The 18,781-nt window shown below is 49.7% G+C and overlaps 1 protein-coding gene, 1 long non-coding RNA gene and 1 pseudogene across 5 annotated transcripts; 1 reads left to right on the forward strand and 2 right to left on the reverse strand.

Moving 5' to 3' along the window:
* Positions 1–614: 614 nt before the first annotated feature.
* LOC135252420 (basic helix-loop-helix domain-containing protein USF3) lies at positions 615–12,070 on the reverse strand. Of its 4 annotated transcripts, XM_064330447.1 has the most exons (9): positions 11,916–11,994; positions 10,525–10,591; positions 9,932–10,027; positions 9,688–9,752; positions 8,874–8,905; positions 8,415–8,497; positions 8,188–8,284; positions 4,763–8,028; positions 615–4,143 (listed from the first exon to the last, which is right to left on the reverse strand). In XM_064330447.1, exons 4-9 carry the CDS (start codon positions 9,732–9,734, stop codon positions 1,171–1,173), a joined length of 6,498 nt encoding a protein of 2,165 aa, XP_064186517.1. In that variant the 5' UTR covers positions 9,735–9,752; positions 9,932–10,027; positions 10,525–10,591; positions 11,916–11,994; the 3' UTR covers positions 615–1,170. The 4 variants fall into 4 exon arrangements, with proteins under 4 accessions (XP_064186517.1, XP_064186520.1, XP_064186516.1 ...); XM_064330450.1 differs by lacking the exon at positions 10,525–10,591 and having other exon boundaries at positions 8,874–8,902; positions 11,916–12,070; XM_064330446.1 differs by lacking the exon at positions 10,525–10,591 and having other exon boundaries at positions 11,916–12,070.
* A 562-nt stretch (positions 12,071–12,632) lies between these two features.
* On the forward strand, positions 12,633–16,822 carry LOC135252428 (zinc finger protein ZFP2-like; annotated as a pseudogene).
* A 620-nt stretch (positions 16,823–17,442) lies between these two features.
* Positions 17,443–18,639, reverse strand: LOC135252437 (uncharacterized). The gene is made up of 2 exons (XR_010329411.1): positions 18,141–18,639; positions 17,443–17,964 (listed from the first exon to the last, which is right to left on the reverse strand). It is a non-coding gene; the product is annotated as an uncharacterized LOC135252437 (long non-coding RNA).
* Positions 18,640–18,781: the final 142 nt, after the last annotated feature.

Consider the following 18,781-nt stretch of genomic DNA (forward strand, 5'->3'; position numbering starts at 1 on the left):
GCGTTGGCTTCCGGCAAGCCCACTCTTGATATCTTTCATTTTTCTTATTATCTGCACTTTCTGCCAATTTTTTCTAGCTCTTACTAGTCCTACAGTTTTTGCACTACATTCAAACTTTTTACACCAAAATGACCGGCTAGTTCCAGACATTGTTGCTTGTATTCATATTTTTGAAATATTCAACTTTTTTTGTGGTCACTCCATAGAGGGTCACTATGGACGTTTGCTCAACTCAGACTTTCGGTGCTCCTGTAACCAAACTATGAGTGAAAACAACAAGCTCAGTTTTTTTTATTAGTAGATGATAACATGACAACTATGGAGGACGGCACAGTGGGTAAGGAACTGGACTTGTAACCGAAAGGTCGCAGGTTCGATTCCCGGGTAGGACACTGCCGTTGTACCCTTGAGCAAGGTACTTAACCTGCATTGCTTCAGTATATATCCAGCTGTATAAATGGATACAATGTAAAATGCTATGTAAAAAGTTGTGTAAGTCGCTCTGGATAAGAGCGTCTGCTAAATGCCTGTAATGTAATGTAATATGCAAAATAGTTTTTAAGTTCCACCATTGTCATGTTGGTTGTCCATTTAATTACAGTCCATACAATTCATTTTAAATCAGAAAAACCTTTAATAATCAGCTTTTTACACATTTACAATTATCTACATATGATGATGACAATTCTTATAAATAAGAAATATTTACTTCCAACAGAAAAAGTATTTAAAATTCACCCTGATAGCATTATCGTTCAGCTAAAATAGTCTGTTTTGTGCTTTTGTCCCTATCCTCGGGGAGTCAAGCAGTTGTCCTCTTTGAGAAGTCAAAAAGCGGTACATATCAGAACAAACCCAGGCCCATCTCCAGATCAGACACCAACTGAGAGCGATTCTCAGCTGTGCAGAGACCAATAAATACATGAATAACAGCAACAAAAAGATCACATGCCACCCACTAAAGAGGTCAGAAGTGCAGACGACGCCATGTTACAACCTAAGGTTACCATGGTATCAGATACCGGGTTATCACCTGTGTTTTATGGTCAATGTGGCACTGCTGAGCAGTTGACGTGTCCTAAAAACTCCTTCTCTTGAGACTGAATAATCAGTGAAGACGCAGCGCCTCACAGCTGTGGCAGGGGCACAGTGTGGGGAGTCAGGGAGCGGTCAGACGGCAGAACTCCCATCGTGCCCCAGTATGTGGCTGATATTGTGGGCAGGGCGGTTGGTCTGCTTGCCGGAGTCGGCGGAGGAGGTGTTGGCGAGCGACAGCAGCGGGGACATGGGCATGGCCGTGCCGTCGGGGGGCATGGCCGTGGCGATCTCGGGGAAGAGCGAGGTCAGGTTGAAGTTGGACAGGTGAGGGGTGATGCCGGAGGAGTTGGCGATGGGCATGGGGGGCATGTCGGGGAGCAGGGGGAAGCTGGCCTGCGCGAAGCCCACGGGCCGCGGCGGGGACAGGATGGAGCCGAAGCGGTTGTTGAGGGGCGCGCCGCCGCTCTTGTCCGCGCCGGGGCTGGTGAACATCTGGTTGGAGAAGTACTGCAGGGGAATGTCGCTCGGCAGGCTGGGGTGGGCCGCCGGGGAGTAGGACGGGTAGAAGGAGGGCAGGGTGTTCTGGGGCTCCACGGGCAGGATGGCGGGCGTGCGGGGGGCGCTGGGCTGCGTGACCGGCGGGATGAAGGAGGGGCTGGCGTTGATGGGCGGGGGGTTCATCCCTCCCTCGGGGATGAAGGAGAAGCCAAAGTTCTGCCCCAGGTGCTGATCGGACACCAGGTTGTCCCCGCTCACCTGGGCACCGTCCGCCATGAAGCGCACGATGCTGCCCCGCTTGGCCTCCCCGCCCGCCTGCTGACGCTCCAGCAGCATGCCACCACCCGCGGGCAAGGGCAGGTGCCCATCGGGCTCGAAGGGGTTCCCCGAACGCAGCGCTCCGGACCTCCCTCGGTCCCCGGGGCGCATTTTGCCACCCTGGACATCCTGCGCAGGATGGCGTCCGCGCTGACCGACAGAGTTGGCGGGGCGCGCAGGGGCACGTCCCGGTTCGGAGCTGCTCTGGGGCGTGGAGGGGTGCGGGGGCAGCCCTCCTCGTACCCCGGGTACCTGCATGTTGGTGCTGACCTGTGGGTTGAGGTGTCCTTTGTTCCCCTCGCTCATGTGCATGTTGGGCGTTTTCTGGGCGGGCGGCACACTGGGACTGCCCGCCTTGGCCTGCAGGTCCGCGCTCGACCCGCCCGACCCACAGCTGTACTCCATGCTGACTGGGGGGCAGCACTGCGCCACGCTTTGGTGGCCCAACTGCTCGGGCAAGTGGGGCACCAGGAGACTCTGCATGAAACTCTGGTGGCAGCTCTCCTGCTCCCGGTGCCCCGCTCCCATGGGCACGCCCTGTGCCCCGGGGAACACCCCCCGTGGCTGGCGCTCCACCCCCGAGCCCAGCCCCATCCTGATACCCTGCGCCTGCAGGCCCCTGTGGGACGGGGGAGCGGGCTTGTGGGCCATGTCGCTCCCGCGGGACACCTGCGCCTCGAAGCCGCCGAGCTGGTGCTGCCCCGCGGGGCCGCCGCGCGAGACGTTCTGGGGCCCCGAGTGGCCCTGGGCGTTGTGGCCCCCGATGCCCTTCCCCCTGGAAGCGTCCAGGTAGGTGTGCAGGTCGGCCTGGTCCTGGGACGCGCGCGCCGCCTGCAGGGGCAGCCCCATGCGCTGGTCCACGCTGGAGGTGGACTTCCCGATGAGCGCCTCGGCCGAGTAGCTGGAGATGCGGTGGCGCTCCTGCCGGGACGGGGTGCACGTGATGTCGGAGGGGCGCGACACGGCGCCCCCCCCCGGCTGCGAGGTCAGCTGCTCCAGGTTGCGGGAGCTCATGAGCCGCTGCAGAGCGCCGTGGTTCTGGCCCGCCTGCCGCTCCTGGCCCAGGTGGCTGCCGTGGAGACCGCGGCTGGCCGCCGGCTGAGCCTCGCAGCCCTTCTCTTGGGGACGAGTGCCGAACTGCTGCTGCTGGATGTGCTGGATGTGCTGGTGCCGCGAGTGGGAACTCTGCTGCTGATGTTGCTGTTGCTGCTGCTGTTGCTGCTGTTGCTGCTGCTGCTGCTGCTGCTGCTGTTGCTGTTGCTGTTGCTGCTGCTCTCTGCTCTTGTCCACGTGATGCGTTTTCTGTGGCAGACCCATAGGGGCCCCCGGTTGGCCCCTCTGCACCAAGCCCCTTTTCTTCTGACTGTGCTGATCCTGCTGCAGTGTCCTTTGATGGATGCCGTGGAGCTGTTGTCCTGGGTCCGGCTGTGTCAGGTGATGTTGCAGCTGGTAAAGGTGATGTCTCTGGCCCTGTTGCTGTTGCTGCTGCTGCTGTTGCTGCTGCTGCTGCTGCTGCTGCTGCTTCAGGTAGGGGTTACCCATGGGCAGGTGGTGCCCAGGTGGGTGGGGGATGTGCTGGGAGTGACTCTGCTCATGGGAGGGCCCTTGAGGGGCACAGTGGCCCTCCACCGCTTTCAGCACAGAGCTCGTGTAGCTGTTGCCAGGGAAGAGGCCACCGAGTCCATCGGAAGGATAGCCCCGCCCACCGGACATGGAGGAGCCGCTGCTACTGGAACTGACCATCATCTGGGTGTGGTCAGGCGGGGCAGCTTTCATGTCCATCTGAGCCATGTTGGGGGCGGAGCAGGTCTTGGGGCGCTTGCCGCTAGGGAGTATGGTGTCTTCAGGGGCAGGGCGCTTGGACATGTCCTTCAGGTGGTGGTCTGCCCCATGCGGCCTCAAAAGAGCGCTCTTGAGCGGCGCGTACTCCGGACACGGCGGGAGCAGGGGGGCCGGGGACTGCACCACAGGGACGGCGGTCGCTATGGGCGACGGGACGGAGCCCTGCTGCTGGGCGTGACCGGGGGAGCAGGCGTAGGGCTGCTGCCCGGAGCTGAGCGGCCTGATCAGATTATTAACGCTGAGACTGCCCACAGCGGTGGACTGCAGCTGCGCGGACTGCGACTGCGTGGGCTGCGTCTGCGCCTGGGAGGGCTGCGACTGCGTGCCCTGCGAATGGGGAGGCTGAGACTGAGAGTGCGGTGCCGAGCTGTAGGACAGGGACAGAGGGTTCCTGGATCCAACCGGCCCACTTGTGGTACCCACCACAGGCTGAACTCGGAGAGACACCTGCAGTAGGGACAGCAAAATTAAGTTTTTTTGTTTCATTTATTTTTTTTAAACCCATCATTTCTATGACTACAACGCCCACAATTATTGATCCCCACGCTGAAGTCAATAATCAATGTAAATCATCTTCAGCGAACATCTGCAGTGAATTAATTTTGTGTGATTATATCAGGAAATTCTGCCTGACAGCCCAGTTGGTCCTGATTATATCTGTACCCTTATCAAGTCACGCTGAATTACTTGACCAGAATGTGAGATTTAAGAACCAAGCCAATTTTGAGAAAATAAATTTGAATGCACAAGGTAGCAGATGCTGAGGCAGTAAGAAGAACTGAACATGACCCTCTGAATATATGCATCTTGATATGTCAGTTGTCTGTATTCCTTAGTGCAACTGATTTAAAAGGCAGAGTTTATAACAGTAAGAATGGTAAAATCCCTTTCTTGTTATACACTATTCTGTGTTTTGGTACATCAGCATCCTGTTCTTATTGAAAGAAAGCTGGTGAAATGTTAATTCTAAAATAATTAAAATAATTCACATGGTATTAAGCCTTCACTTGAGGCTCCCTTCATAGTTACACAGATTCACAGAATCAATATTTCTGGTTGCACCTACCGGAAGGCTGGATCCCGTCAGAACATCGGTGTGCTTCGCCTGTGATCCAGAGGCCCTGTCCTTGCGATGGGAGCTCTGTGGAAGTTTGGGGACCTCCCAACCAGCAGGGGCAGGGGTGTGCGAGCTGCAGCTGCTTCCCTTGCTCGTCCCTGGGCCATCCTGCTCGAAGAAGGCCCTCGCGGCCAGGGCAAGGATCTCGGTCTGCTCCGAAGTGAAGGTGAAGGTCCCGAAGGCAGAAGACGAAGTGCTGACCACGTGGCCCACGGGGAGCATGGAGGCGATGGAGAACCCGCGACTACCCCCGCAGGCGTTGGCGCCCAGGGGCTGTCCCAGTGCATCCTGGTCCAGCACACACGCCTGCTGCAGCGAGGGATCCTTCCTGGGAAGGGTGTGTCCTCCCATGTCTGCCTCCCTGAGATCCCTCTCCATGCTCAACTTGGTGGTTTTGGTCTCCATGAGGGTGGAGTCAGGTGCAGTGGTGGAAAGGACAGGACCATGCTGGCGGGATGGGGGCCTCGCGCACTCCGACATGTGGGAGAGGGGGGCTGACACCGAGGGCGAGGCCGAGACAAAGGTGGAAGGCGCTGGGGTGGGGGGCAGGGAGACAGACAGGGAATCCTGGAGGTCTGCTGGCCGACTGGACTCGGTTGTGACAAAAACAACTTGCGGAGAAGCCGTTATCCTGTGGCCTGTGGTACCAACACTGTTAGCTGTGGTACTGACACCACTTGCTCTGACTTCAGTCGCTGTGAAACTGACACTAGTGGCTGTGGGTCTAGTCTCTGTTGAACTGACACTATTGGCTGTGGGGACGGACTCTGTGGATCTGACAATAATGGCCGAGGAACCACTATTACTTACTCTAGGTCCAACTACTGTGGAACTGCCACTAGCTACAACGGACCTGACACTACTAACTGTCGATCCAGCCACCGTGGAACCGATATGAGTGGCTGTAGGTGCAGTGGCTGTGGAACTGACAGTAGTGGCTTTTGGTCCATTCACTGTGGAAGTAACACTAGTGGTTGTGGGTCCAGTCACTGTGGAGGTGTCAACAGCGGCTGTGGGTACAGTCATTTTGGACGTGGCACTAGTAGCTATAGAGCTAACACTACTTACTGTGGAACTGCCACTACATGTTTTGGGTCCAATCACTGTGGAACAGACGCTGCTCACTGTGGGCCCAGTCACCGATGAACTGGCTGTAACGTCGGTGGCAGTGTGGGAGGGTTCTACGGCCTTGGAGGCTAGACAGGACAGCTTTGATGCTGCAGCCAGCTCTGTAGGAGGGAACATGGAGATTTCCCCGGTCTTTGTTGTAATGGCAGGCGGCTGTTTCCCAGCGGACTTAGCGGGCTGAAGGGCGGGGCCTCCCAGCTTAGATATCGTTTTCTGGGCTGTGCTGACCTTGGTGCCAGCGCGCTTGGTTCTGGGCGAGGCGCAGGCCTTCCTGGGAAGGACCGTTGCGGCGCCACCCGCTGGTGCTAAAGCCAAAGGGGCCGACCTGGTCGGCCCGGCCGGGGAGCTGCAGTTCACGGTTTCCGGGGCAACGGGCACGGCAGGCGGTGCAGGCGCAGGGGGCGGGGCCTGGCTCTGGCCAGGGACGTGCGAGATACTCTGATTGAGATTAGCCAGAGCTCCCAGGGAGTGCAGGGTGATGTTGACGTTGGGATCCTCCCTGGTCGTGGGCTGGACGATCTGCAGCGGGGTCTGGGCCGCTGCCCCTGCCCCGCCGTGAGGCTTCACAGCCTGCAGGGAAAACACCTGCCCACTCACTGTGAACGTCTGGGACGTCTGCGCAGACGTCAGGGGCCGGGGGAGGATGTGCACCAGCTGCTTCCCCCCCACGGTCTGTACGCCGCTGCCACCGCTAGCCACCACACTGTAAGTGCTAGTCTGGTCAGCTGGAGAGACCGCAGCCGGTCCCGCGTTGCCCTGGGAGGTCGGTGGAACAGGGTTCTGATTGGGCGCTTGAATGATGACAATATGCTGACACGGGTTCTGACTGGGCAGGCTGCTCCCGGCCACAGCCGTTGGTTGGCAAGGATTGACCGGCTGCAGGATGAACACGTTCGGTTTGTTGGGGGTCTGGGGGACGGCAGGGGCTGGGGCGCTCTTCACCTGCAGCACCTGCAGCACAGGAAAAACGGCAGACTGGGACTGCGGTGGAGGGGGGGATCGGGGCAGGGGTACGGGTGGGGCCAGGGGTTGCGCCTGGACTTGGGGAGGAGAAAAGGCAGACTGGGACAGTGACGAAGGGGGCGCTTGGGGCAAGGGTATAGCTGGTGCCTGGACTTGGGGAGAAGCAAGAACAGGCTGAATTGAAGACTTAGCCACAGGGGAGCATAAAGGTGTCCCCTGCAGTCCACTATAAGACACTGCGGAGCTTCTGATACTGAGGGCAGGGGCAAGGGCAGGCGCGGGGGTGAGAGCAGGTGTTTGGGTGGGGGCTGGGTGACAGACGGGCTGCGAGTTCCCGTCCAGCTGCAGTGTGGTCCAGGTGGTCTGAGTGCTCCCTGCCGTACTGATGTGGAAGGCCAGAGGGGCAGCGGTTGGCGAGGGTGCGCTCGAGCTTGGTACGTAGCTCACAGATCTGCTCACGCCACTGGGGGGATTAGGGGCACCCGCCGTAGCAGCCTGTGTAAGGGCCGGGGGGAGGGAGGCCGGCTGGCCGGGTATGGCCGCAGGACTCGGTGTGGGGGTGGACACGGGGGGCTGAACGGCGCTGCTGTTTGCAGGGAGGGGGCACGGACCCTGAATGGCGATGTAGGACAGGGAAGGGGCCAGCGTTGTGACCGGATGCGCCTTGGCTGGCTGCTGCTGCTCCACTAGCCTGACACTAGGCATGCACACCGGGGGGACAAGGCCGGCCCCCAGCAGGACCTGTGGGGCCGAAGACGCTGGCGGGTCCCGTAGCACGGACCCGTTGGGGCACAATTTCGGCCCGACGCCCGCCGCGACGTCACAGCGGGACTGGATCACCAGGGCCTCCGCCGGCTGCTTCCTCACGTCCAGGGCGGGGCTGTGCGTGGACTGGTCCTCCGCGGCCGGGCACACCACGTTCCCGTTGGAGTAGACGATGATGCCGTCGGGCACCAGGTGGGTGGGCGTGACTTTGGCCACCTTGGCGCAGCGCAGCTTGCCCTTCCAGTGCACGGTGGGGTCGTTGAGGAAGCTGATGCCGTTGGCCTTCAGCAGCTCCATGTAGTGAGCGCTCTCCTTACGCAGCTCCTCCAGCTGCCGCCGCAAACAGCAAATCTCCTCCGCTGCAACAGACAGACACACACACACACACGCGCTCACAATGCCATACACAAACACAGTCTCCATAGCGAGGCAGATAGAGCAAGGCAAAATGGGTTGGGGTGGGAGGCACAGAATAAGGGGTACAGAGGGAGGACTGAAAGATACAGAAAGTGCTGTACCTTGTACTCGGTCTCCTCCATTGAGCAGGAGAATATCATTCTGCTGCTTGAGCTGTATGATGTAGCGAAGGGCCTGGTCCAGAATCATGTTTTTACTCTGCAAATGGAGCACAAAACACAACTATCAATAAAAATAAAAACACGCAACATCCTCATGCACATTACACACCAGAACCAAAACACGACACCTTTTATAGTAGTGAATCTGTGCGAGGTGTGCACGTTACCTGCTTCAAGGCTGGCGAGCAAGGCAGCAGTTCTCCAATGCGATTGATTCCAGCGTTAATTTTCGTCTTCCGATGCCTCTCAACTACACAAGTGAGGGAGAGATCATGAGCGCTAACACAGACCTCTGCTACCAGTACCTCATTGGTTCATAAGCTCCACTGCCGCAAGCGCACGGAATCCTGCACCTGCCTGTGAAATCAGCATCTCTCAATGAAAATAATGTTCCACAATTCAAAGACGTTGTGGAAGATCTCTTCACACTTCCTGTAAGACAGGTGCAAATCTGGGTAGTCTAGTCCAAAGCAGTGCGTGCTAGCCAGCGATACAGCTTCAATGATTTACTGAAATCCTACTAACCCATGCAATTTTATACTATACAAAGTGGAAACGAGAAATAAATGATCATTTCAGGTAAGAACTGAACACCTGCACCAAGAAAAGAGCATCAGAAATCTCACCTGCATTGTGACTTTCCTTGTTCTTCTTCCTGCTGGCACAAGTAAGACAAACCACTCAATGAGTGAGGACATATCCATTGCACAGACATACTGAGAAATCAAAAAAAGAAACTCTAGAACATGGTCTCACATACACAACCAACAACTGAACACAGGCAGGTTTACAGCTTTATTGCTTATAGTGGTAGTTCCATTGGTTTAGGAATGAAGAACTTTTTATCAGAGTAACATAGAAGAAGCTGTTCATAGGAGTTTATAGGAAGTTATGGATCCTCAGCTGGCCAGTCTCTTGGGATGTACCAAAACAATCTCACCCAAGGGGTTTTTCCCTATTGTGCATGACATCGTTTGCAAGTTGTTTTCAATAGGCTACCACTGACAGACTGTATGACAAAGAGAAGAGTTTATTTGGGAAATTGAAAGTGGCATTTTTTAATTGTGGTTAAATCAGATTTTTACATCGTGCAGGTCGGGACGACAGGTCGCTACAGGGTAAAGGGAAGCATTGTGGGAAATGAAGTTTTAGACCATCTCACTGATCTAAAAATACAAAACAGGGCATTTAAATAATTTAAATTCCCTCATATTCAGCATGTAGCAATATATTTACACCTAAAAATGTCATCAATTATTTTGAAGGAATTAAGAAAACGGCATTCATTTCTCCCATAAGCAGTCTAAGTTTTTTGATCCAGAACTCCCAAAATTGTAACAAAATCGAAGGGAATTACATTTTCCCATCCCCCATCAGAATATGCGGACAACCTGTGACAGTCAGAAAGGCTGATTGCTGCAGATGAGAAACACAACTCACCGCTGAGGTTTGTGGGCGGGGGTCTGCTTCTTTGTTATCTCTGGCATTCTGATATGTGCACTTGTCTGTAACAGAATCCACACACACACATGTATCAAAGATAAGTCAGATTGGTCTGAAACACGGGAGATCAACACAGCTAGTGCTCTCTCTCTCTCTCTCTCTCCCTCTCTCTCCCCACACCCCCCAAAAACACACACACACGTAGATGTGAGATGGGTAGCTGGATATATGAACAGCTTACCTCTCAGCTCCAGGTGAGTCCAGTGCATATGGAGCCTGGTGACACACACTGTCACCATGCCCACTGGGCAGGTCTTTGGGCCCCACCCCTTTCAACCTACACCATAATCAAGGCCATGAAAAGAGGAACATACAACACCAGGATATCACAGGACATCAAACACCTCAAAAACAGAGAACAAATTCTTAAAATCTCAAGATTACAGAAATGCACAAAATCACAATATCACATGCCATATTACAGAGCCCATCAACAAACCGATAACATAAACAGATAGCCTTATCCTTATAATCTGAAGTAATAACAAGTAAATAAACACATTCTGCAAATGGCTTTTAAAGCAATTCCCCCTTTTATGGTGAACAAAAAAACATACTGGTATTTAAAATAAAGTCAGTGTTGTTATATAATCTTCTCAATACTCAAAGGGGCAGTTCACCCAAAAATTAAATTAAGGTATGTTTCCAACTACCTATACATCTAGATAGTTTTGCTGAAATTTAACATGTTTTCTATCTCTGCTGCAGCGCACCGATACACGGACCTCATAATGTACATTCTAAAAAATCAAATATAAAGCCATAGTTACTCACAATCATCCACAGAGCTGCATGCTTTCGTCGTTGACACTGTGCCACAGAATACTGGCTTTGGTTAAGGCTATGATTAGATATAGAGTTGGTGTAGTTAATATCAAGGCGTTTTCTATGAAACCCAGCACAAACTAGGCTCTGTGGATGTTTGTGAGTAACTACGGCTTTATATTTGAAAAGAGACGTTGTCGAGTTTTTCCTGAGTGTACATCACTTTTGTCCATTTGAAGCTACAATAACCGCTATATTATCTCACGGTATGTCAGTTTATGGCTGCTTGTTGCCATTCACGTCATACGGGACGCTTTTGTAACGCGGGTAACATAGCTGGACAGCATACTGATACCACAGCATCGTAACAGACAGCTATTACAGACAGTCTAGCTTTTCGAGAACAATTAGGTAGACTATGTAGCGAGCTAACTAGTTATCCATCACAAATTCGACATCACAACACGTTGATACACGAAACATTAGCTATTTTGAGAACAATAATCATTTAATATTAATCTAAATCGAATAATGTATGCATATAATCAACTGTCTCTTTATGTCCAAGCAGAAAGGCGATAAAATAAAATAATATTAAAATAACGTTAAACCACTCACTTCAGGAGATACTTCTATTAATTAACTTACTCCACAGCTAGCAAGATATTACTTTTGTGCTTAATGCTCGTTTCTGGCAGTTTGTTCGACGAACGAAATTCTAAATGTATCCAAAATACTGAGCAAGGTAACGTTAAATAGTTGACATTAGACTAGACGTGAATTAATACTCATAGTCAAGTAACTTGCTGCTTAACGTTATTATTTGGCATGCATGTAAACAATTGCTCTGTTCCTTGGCTGCAGAATTCAGACACAACATTGTTCAAATTCTCTCGTTAGTTATATATTACACCGGAATATCGGACTAAATCTATTTAACGATTGTATCTATTCATAATATTATAGGCATCAAGCTAACCTTAGCTCAATTCAATTAAAGCATGAAAGCACATAGCTAGCTACACAAACAGCACATCTCTGTTTTGATATTAGCTAGCTAGGAAGCTAAAGTACGTTAAGTTCTGAAGCTGACATAAACGATTCGCAGGTACTTTAACAGCCCAATACAATATAAACTTCACTACCTAGAAACAAAAACCAACATGAAAACCACATAATTAAAATATGAGTTCACAGCATGACTATTTTTACTTCCACTCACAGCTAGCTATTTAGCGAACTACCGTTACCTGCAGATCAGGCTAACTAGCGAGCAACCACCATAGAAACTAGTTAGCTAGTAAACAAAAGAGCGCCTCAGTACTTCCAGAAACAGTACAGGGGCTCAAACCCTTATTTATGTGCATCACTGCAATAATATGCATATTTTTTGTACTAACCTGTAGCGTCACCATTTTTGTGACCACGTCCCTGTCAAAACTTCGGCTTTCCTAGGAAAGCAATTCCTGTATCAACCTAACCCCAAATAGTGAAGGCAGGGGATAGGGCCAGGGCAAGCGTAAAATGTCCAATCCCAGTCAAGCAACGCAAAGTGGAATCCAATGAAATGACAAAAGGGAGGGGATTGTAAAAGTTCATTGACAGGCACCCATAGAGCGTCCATAGGAACTGGAGAGAACATAGAGCGTTCATAGGAATTGGATAGGGTAGGAGTGGCCAATCAGTGAAGCCTAGGAAGTATCGGGAAATGGCTTCTACTGCGCATGTTCACAATTGTTCAGGGAAATGATGCCCCTTGAATTCAATGTACAAAACCAAGGTAATTTAACAACCAAAAAACCCTCATTGGTCCTTTTTTTGTAATCATAAATTTCATTGTGTGCAGCAGTGTCTGAAATGATGGTTGTTTTGGTCCAGAAGTCTTGGGAAAATATTTATTAAAACTTCCATATTTTATTACATAACGCAAATTTTCACAGTCTGTTTTTATATGAAACGTAAGGGTTGTTAATCGCGTTTCGAAATACCATCAGGGACGTCTTGTTTGGTCTTCAAATGTTTGATATTCTCCATTCACTGTGAATTCACTCTAATGTGTTTCCGTCAACATGCGCACTACAGGCTGACTTCCGGGACTTCACAAGCGTAGGTGAGCTGAAGAAGATGATGACGAGGAGGAGGAGCTATCATATTGTCAGTTTGCTTGCAAATTGTAGAGTAATTGCTCATAACAAAAAATCTCTCAAGTGAAACAGATGTCAGCTGAATCCAGTGAATGCGGTATGCACGTCAATGAAAGGCTTGTTTTACCTGCGAAGTAGCTAATGTTTTGTTGTCCATTACGCTATTCTTCAAAAGATGTTAACTAAGACGTGCTACGTCTACTGTGCGTTTCTATTATTTAGCGCTAGTCCATGATTTTGAGACTAAAACTTAACCCGGTCATTAATTTTCTCCTGACAGACAAATGGTAGTCAAATGGTAATTTGCTCGATCTGTAGCCTACATCTGGACGAGATAATCTTGGTAATCTGTTATCTGCATAATTTGATTGTTACCCTATACCTATCTTGGAGAGTAGGTAGCTAGCTACCTACGTTTCATCGAAATACGTGTAGAAGCCTTAAAGCAACTGAGCTTGTCTGATGCTTAGTCGATGCGCGGCACCCAGACTTATTAATGTGTGCTGAAAGGAATGTTGGATTTTTGGATCATAAAGAATCATCCACCATATGTAACCAATCACTACTCGGAATTACATATATATATATATATATATATATATTCTAACAATTTTCAAAATTCGAATTATCTCTAAACATTTTAATGCTACTAACTTGCTATCGACAAAGCTGTGTAGGTTTTTTTTTTTTTTAACAATACATTCATCTTCACATTTGTAGCACAGTTTTCAGCGTGGAATAGCTTGCCAGGTCATGTAGAGGCAGAGAAACTTGGGGAATTCTTGCCCAGGCTTGGCTCAGTGCTGAATTCTTTCTAAAGGCAACGGTCTGTTCTGAACATCATATATTCTTGTGCTGTGTTCTGATATACAGTGCCCTCCAAAAGTATGGAAATATTAGAGTGGAATTTGTTATATTTGCTATAGATTTTAGCCGTTTTGACTTGAGATCAAAAGATTAAAATACAGAAAATCAGCTCCTGTTTCATGGTATTTACACGTGTATATTCTACCACTTTACAGAAACAGCTGTAAGGGGCTCAACTGCATGCCCCACAAGCAGTTACCCATTTCATAACTGTCCCTATACAAGTGCTTCACACACCAAATGTACAACGTTTGTATAAAATGTTTTTAATACTTAACTGTTCTATTTAATTATTAAAATCATAATATGTGAATTATTTATTGTTGTTGTTAAATTGTTAATGTCCAAAGATGTATTGCTTTGCTTTTTTTCTCTTTCTGATCCTTTAGAAAAGTGGTAGATTCCACTGAACTCACACAGCCAAACAGAATCCATTCTTTGGCACGTTTCTTTGACTTATACGATGCTGATTCGGTCTGCTCAGTCCATTTGGAATTATGTTTCTGATGTACCAGCTGATGAGTTTCCTGTGACAAAGTAATGTCAGTCTGCATTCCTTTGAGAGCAACAGGATTTGCATTTAGTTTTAATTTCTTTGATTTGTGGTATTCCTGGAACGTTATAGGTAAACATAACTATTATTAACTCTAACAATTATTAACAAGTAGTTTTTTTGCAATACATCTTACAGGAAGCATGCAAATCCCTCCATGGACACTAATATCAGCTTCTCTCAGTGTGACTGATTCCCAGTTAGAGCTTAGTTGAATCTGTCAAATCAGTCTAGGCTTGTCTTAGAATTATTTTTTTTTTGCCCTGCCTCTTCAGGTGAAGACAGAATTTGTGGTGGACAGCACATATTACACAGGAGTAGAGCTGCGATAATCTCTGTCCAAAAGTGAAGACATGGAGGAGAAGATGGAGAGGAAGACCGCATATTGGAGGGAGGAAGAAGACATTGTATCTTGCATTAAGAAGGAGGAGGTAGACTGGGAGGGGCAGAGTGAGGAGATAAAGAGGGAGGATGGTGTGAGAGATGAGATCAGGGCAGTCTGGAGGGAACAAGAAGAGGAGCGTGAACAGAGGATGAGAGCTGAATCTCCTCAAACTGGTGACATTGACAGAGTGCTGAAGAATGGTGGAAAATTGGACTGTGTAAAACAGGAAGAGGAAGGCATGTCACACTGTGTCACTTCATATGTGTTCAAACAGCCTAGGCTACTTAATCATCTGATTGAAATGACAGACATTGGAGTTTTTTCACCATCCGAGCCTGTGGCCAGCAATGGGGACCAGGTAGTGAACTCTCCATGGAGACAAGATATGGTCTCGCCAATGAAGGAAGAATGGTCACTGAGGCAGAAGGGAAAGGTCATGACCTGGAAGAGAAAGATGACTGGCAATTTCGAGAGTCCCTTGAAACAGCTGTCAGATTCATCAGAGAAAGAGTAAGAGTGAATGTTGAGATGGACTGTGTGTATTTTCTCCTGGTTGCTATCAGTCTGAAAATCAATAAATGGGCCTTTATTTGCCTTTAACAGGGTTTATGCTGAACCCTCTTTTGGATCTCCGGTCATCACCCCCAGGAAAGGAAGCACTGGTGAGGAAATGTGTCCATCTATTTTCTCTATCCATCTATTGTCAATTCCTGCAAGGAGTTGTGCTGCTATTGACACACCCCCTATTACATGCTCAAACACGCATTAATGCAAATGCGTTTACTGCCGCCCATGAAAGTACCAAACCTGGCGCAGACTGAATACATTCTACTTGCGCGAAGAGAAACAGGGAATTCCACTTGCGGCGTTTGCACTTGCATTGTTACAAAAAGAGGGCCCTGGCCCCCTCATTTTGTCAATGTAGCCTTGAAGCCTGTTTACATCAGTACTTCAGTCTGAGAGAATCAGTTCCCTTGAAGCCAAATACAAAATTTGGTACAAAATCATCTTTTGGTGAAACAAATTTTTTTTCCAGCACTCATTTTGGAATGAATGCAAATGCAAAATGAGCTACCAGAGTGAAATTTTCCTCAGTCTCCCGTTATAAATAATCGGCAAATGCCGGGGGATAACTTGCAGCAGTATAAATATTCTGCACGCCACAGTAACAAAAGCATTGCAATATGTTCTTCAAGCCCCAGATTGTAATAATCAGTGCCCACGAACACCTGTTCATCTGCTTTGTTCTTTTTCCTCAGGGCAGGCTGGTGAGGTGAAGCCTCCCGTATTTGCCTGCTCCCAGTGCCCATTCGTTCACACGGATGAAGTGAACCTTCACCGGCACTTTGAGAAGGTTCACTCGGAGGAGTGCAACAAAATTATCGTAGACTCGGACACTCCAGGGGCTCACACGTGTTTCGAGTGCGGGAAGAGTTTCAGATTTGCATCGCGCCTGGCAATACACCAGCGAATTCACACCGGAGAACGTCCATACCAGTGCTCCCATTGTGGGAAGAGTTTCCTGTATCAATCAGTGTTGAAAGCACACCAGAGAATTCACACAGGGGAGCGCCCGTACCACTGCTCCAAGTGTGGAAAGAGTTTCATAACCGCATCACACCTCACAAGACACCAGCAAACTCCTACAGGCGAATGCCAGTTCCAATGCTCCCAGTGTGGGAAGATCCTCAGATCTGCGTCACAGTTGACAACACACATGCGAACGCACACAGGGGAGCGCCCCTACCACTGCTCCCAGTGCGGGAAGAGCTTCAGTCGATCAAGTATTCTAATATTACATCAGCGAACTCACACAGGGGAGCGGCCATTTCATTGCTCCCGGTGCGAAAAAAGTTTCAGTCAATTAAATATTCTGAAGAAACACCAGCGAACGCATACAGGGGAGCGCCCATACCACTGTTCCCAGTGCGGGAAGAGCTTTAGTCAGTCAAGCACTCTGACAGTCCACCAACGAACTCACACAGGGGAGCGCCCGTATCACTGTTCCTACTGCGGGAAAAGCTTCAGCTCTGCGTCACACCTAACAATACACCAGCGAACTCAGGGGAAAGGCCATATCGGTGCCTCTGGTGCGGTAAGAACTTTAGTCGATCAAATATTCTCACGCGACACCTGCAAACTCATAAAGAGGAGCGCCCGTCCAGTGCCCCTGTTGTGGCAAGAGTTTCGGTTCTGCATCACGACTGACAACACACAAAAAAACTAAAATTCACGAGGTCGTATCCAGGATGAAACCTTGCCAAGAGAGCACCGCCTGTACAGCTACCGGCTGCCACGTGCTAGGAGGCTTGTGGAGTGTGCCTTCGGCGCACTCGCCAGCCTGTTCCGTATCTTTCACCGGGCGGTGGCCGTTGAACCAGCGACAGCAGATTTGGTTGTTAAGGCTGCTTGCATTCTGCGCAATTTCATGCGGTGGGAGCTGAAAAGAGGACATCTCCAACTCCATCAGCGATGACGGGAGCTGGTGAGGGATTGCTGCCTGTCCAGCGGCTTGGGAGCAACAACTCTTCCAGAGAGGCTTTCTCCATCCGCAACAAGTTTGCAGAGTATTTCTCCTCCCCTGCCGGGGCAGTCTCCTGGCAGCACGATGTTGTTTGAGGCACCAAGCAACATAATAGAAACTCTGAGCAACTTTAGCATTTGGGATCTCCCCCTCAACAGACACAAGCTGGGAGTCAGAGGAATTATTAAACCAGACCTCTCAGAACTCTTACAACTTCAACCCAGAATGTTCTGTGCACTCCCATAATACAATGCAGAAATGTTCCAATAACTGTTCGGCACTTCCAGCACAAATTATCATTCATTATTTTCATTCTGTAGTCTTAATGGTGCATGATAGTATCTCTGTAATATTTTGTATTGTGTAAATTTCCCCTTTGCCTCGTTTATAAATTTCCCAAACCCTTTCTCACACCAAAGGGTAAGAATAAATGATAAGAAATGTGACACCAGTATATATTCAAAGTGCTTACTGCACTCAAGTTAATAATGTATTGCACTCCAAAATATTACAAAAGAAAAAAGACAAAGGAAAACCCACCACCCTGTGCAAAAATAGTGTAGCATTTATATGTTGTGCCCAGAATCACAGTCCATCCCCAAACTCGACCTCATAGACTAGCTGCTCAATGCGGCACCCATAGCAGTCGTCTCTTTGATGGGGGAAGTCTCCGCAATGTTGCTGCCAGGCTCAATCCCAAGTGCTCCTTCTCGTCTTGACGGCTGCTAAGTGCGTTCATCACCTGGGATGTGTGTCCTCACTTAGGGCGAGAAGGTCGGCTCCTCCCATGCAGGCGGTTGCTGGGGCTTTGGAGGGGCTCTGGTGTAGCAGGGCAGGGGCTCTGCAGGGGCCATGAAGGAACAGGTGTGGGCGTGCGGGGGCACTCAAAGGGCATCATGGGTCCAGGGAAGTCACCATTGTTGTTGTGGTCAGCATTTGCTAGCCGTGCTGCTGGCATGCCAGCATGCTAGCATTCCTACGAGGGAAAACACATTTACTCTCAGTAACTAACCAGGATGCGAGGCCTATCGTTCTGGTGGGTTTTAAACTGGTGCACAAGGCCAAATTGAGTGAGTACACGTTAAACATAACGTTACACTCCACTGTGTTTTGGTCATCCATGCTGATTGTAGCACAAGTAGAAATACGAACCAGAAATCCCAAATTGAAGAGCGATACAACGGCAAGCGGCTGCACGGCTACTAACGTCTTTGTACTCCCTCATGGCAGGGTTGTACAGCTCTGGAAAGGTCATCACGGTGGCGATCCGTCTCTCTTCCATATCTTCACAGTTGCTCGGTAAACAGCGGAATGCTACATGGTAATTTAAACAAGGCTCTTCTTCCCAATCTGATCGCCAGCTTACGTGATTGGCCACCGCAACCTGACATCGGGTTGCGTTACTGCAAAAGTTGATTCTGGTTCTACTTCTTCCCGCACGGCCGCTTGCGGTCCCCACTCCGCAGCCTAAACGCACTACCACCATTCAAATGAATGGGAGGACTGCCGTTTTTCCCGCATTGCCGGGTTGTGTCTGAATCTGGCCTAAGTCATTAATTCAAAAGCGCAAAATCTAAGCCAGCCATTAAAAGTATTTATGATCAAAATGAGGCCGAGTTACAAGAAACGAAAGTTTCAAAGCAATGCTACCCACTGTTTCCTAAATTATTCCACTCGGAAGTAAGATAGTTATACTTTTGACGTCATTCTGGATGGATAGAAAGAGGGAACGTACTGTACCACACTCCAGCCCAGTAGGTGGCAGTAATGCACCAAAATCTTGGTCAACATCC

The sequence above is a fragment of the Anguilla rostrata genome, chromosome 4 (assembly GCF_018555375.3).
Source record: "Anguilla rostrata isolate EN2019 chromosome 4, ASM1855537v3, whole genome shotgun sequence".
Taxonomy (NCBI): domain Eukaryota; kingdom Metazoa; phylum Chordata; class Actinopteri; order Anguilliformes; family Anguillidae; genus Anguilla; species Anguilla rostrata.

Coding starts and splice junctions, on each gene's coding strand:
- LOC135252420 (XM_064330446.1), bottom strand. CDS start 9,734: ATGCCAGAGATAACAAAGAAGCAGACCCCCGCCCACAAACCTCAGCG. Junction 8,498..8,873: donor CAAGGAAAGTCACAATGCAG/GTGAGATTTCTG, acceptor TCACTTGTGTAG/TTGAGAGGCATCGGAAGACG. Junction 4,144..4,762: donor TGACGGGATCCAGCCTTCCG/GTAGGTGCAACC, acceptor TCCCTACTGCAG/GTGTCTCTCCGAGTTCAGCC.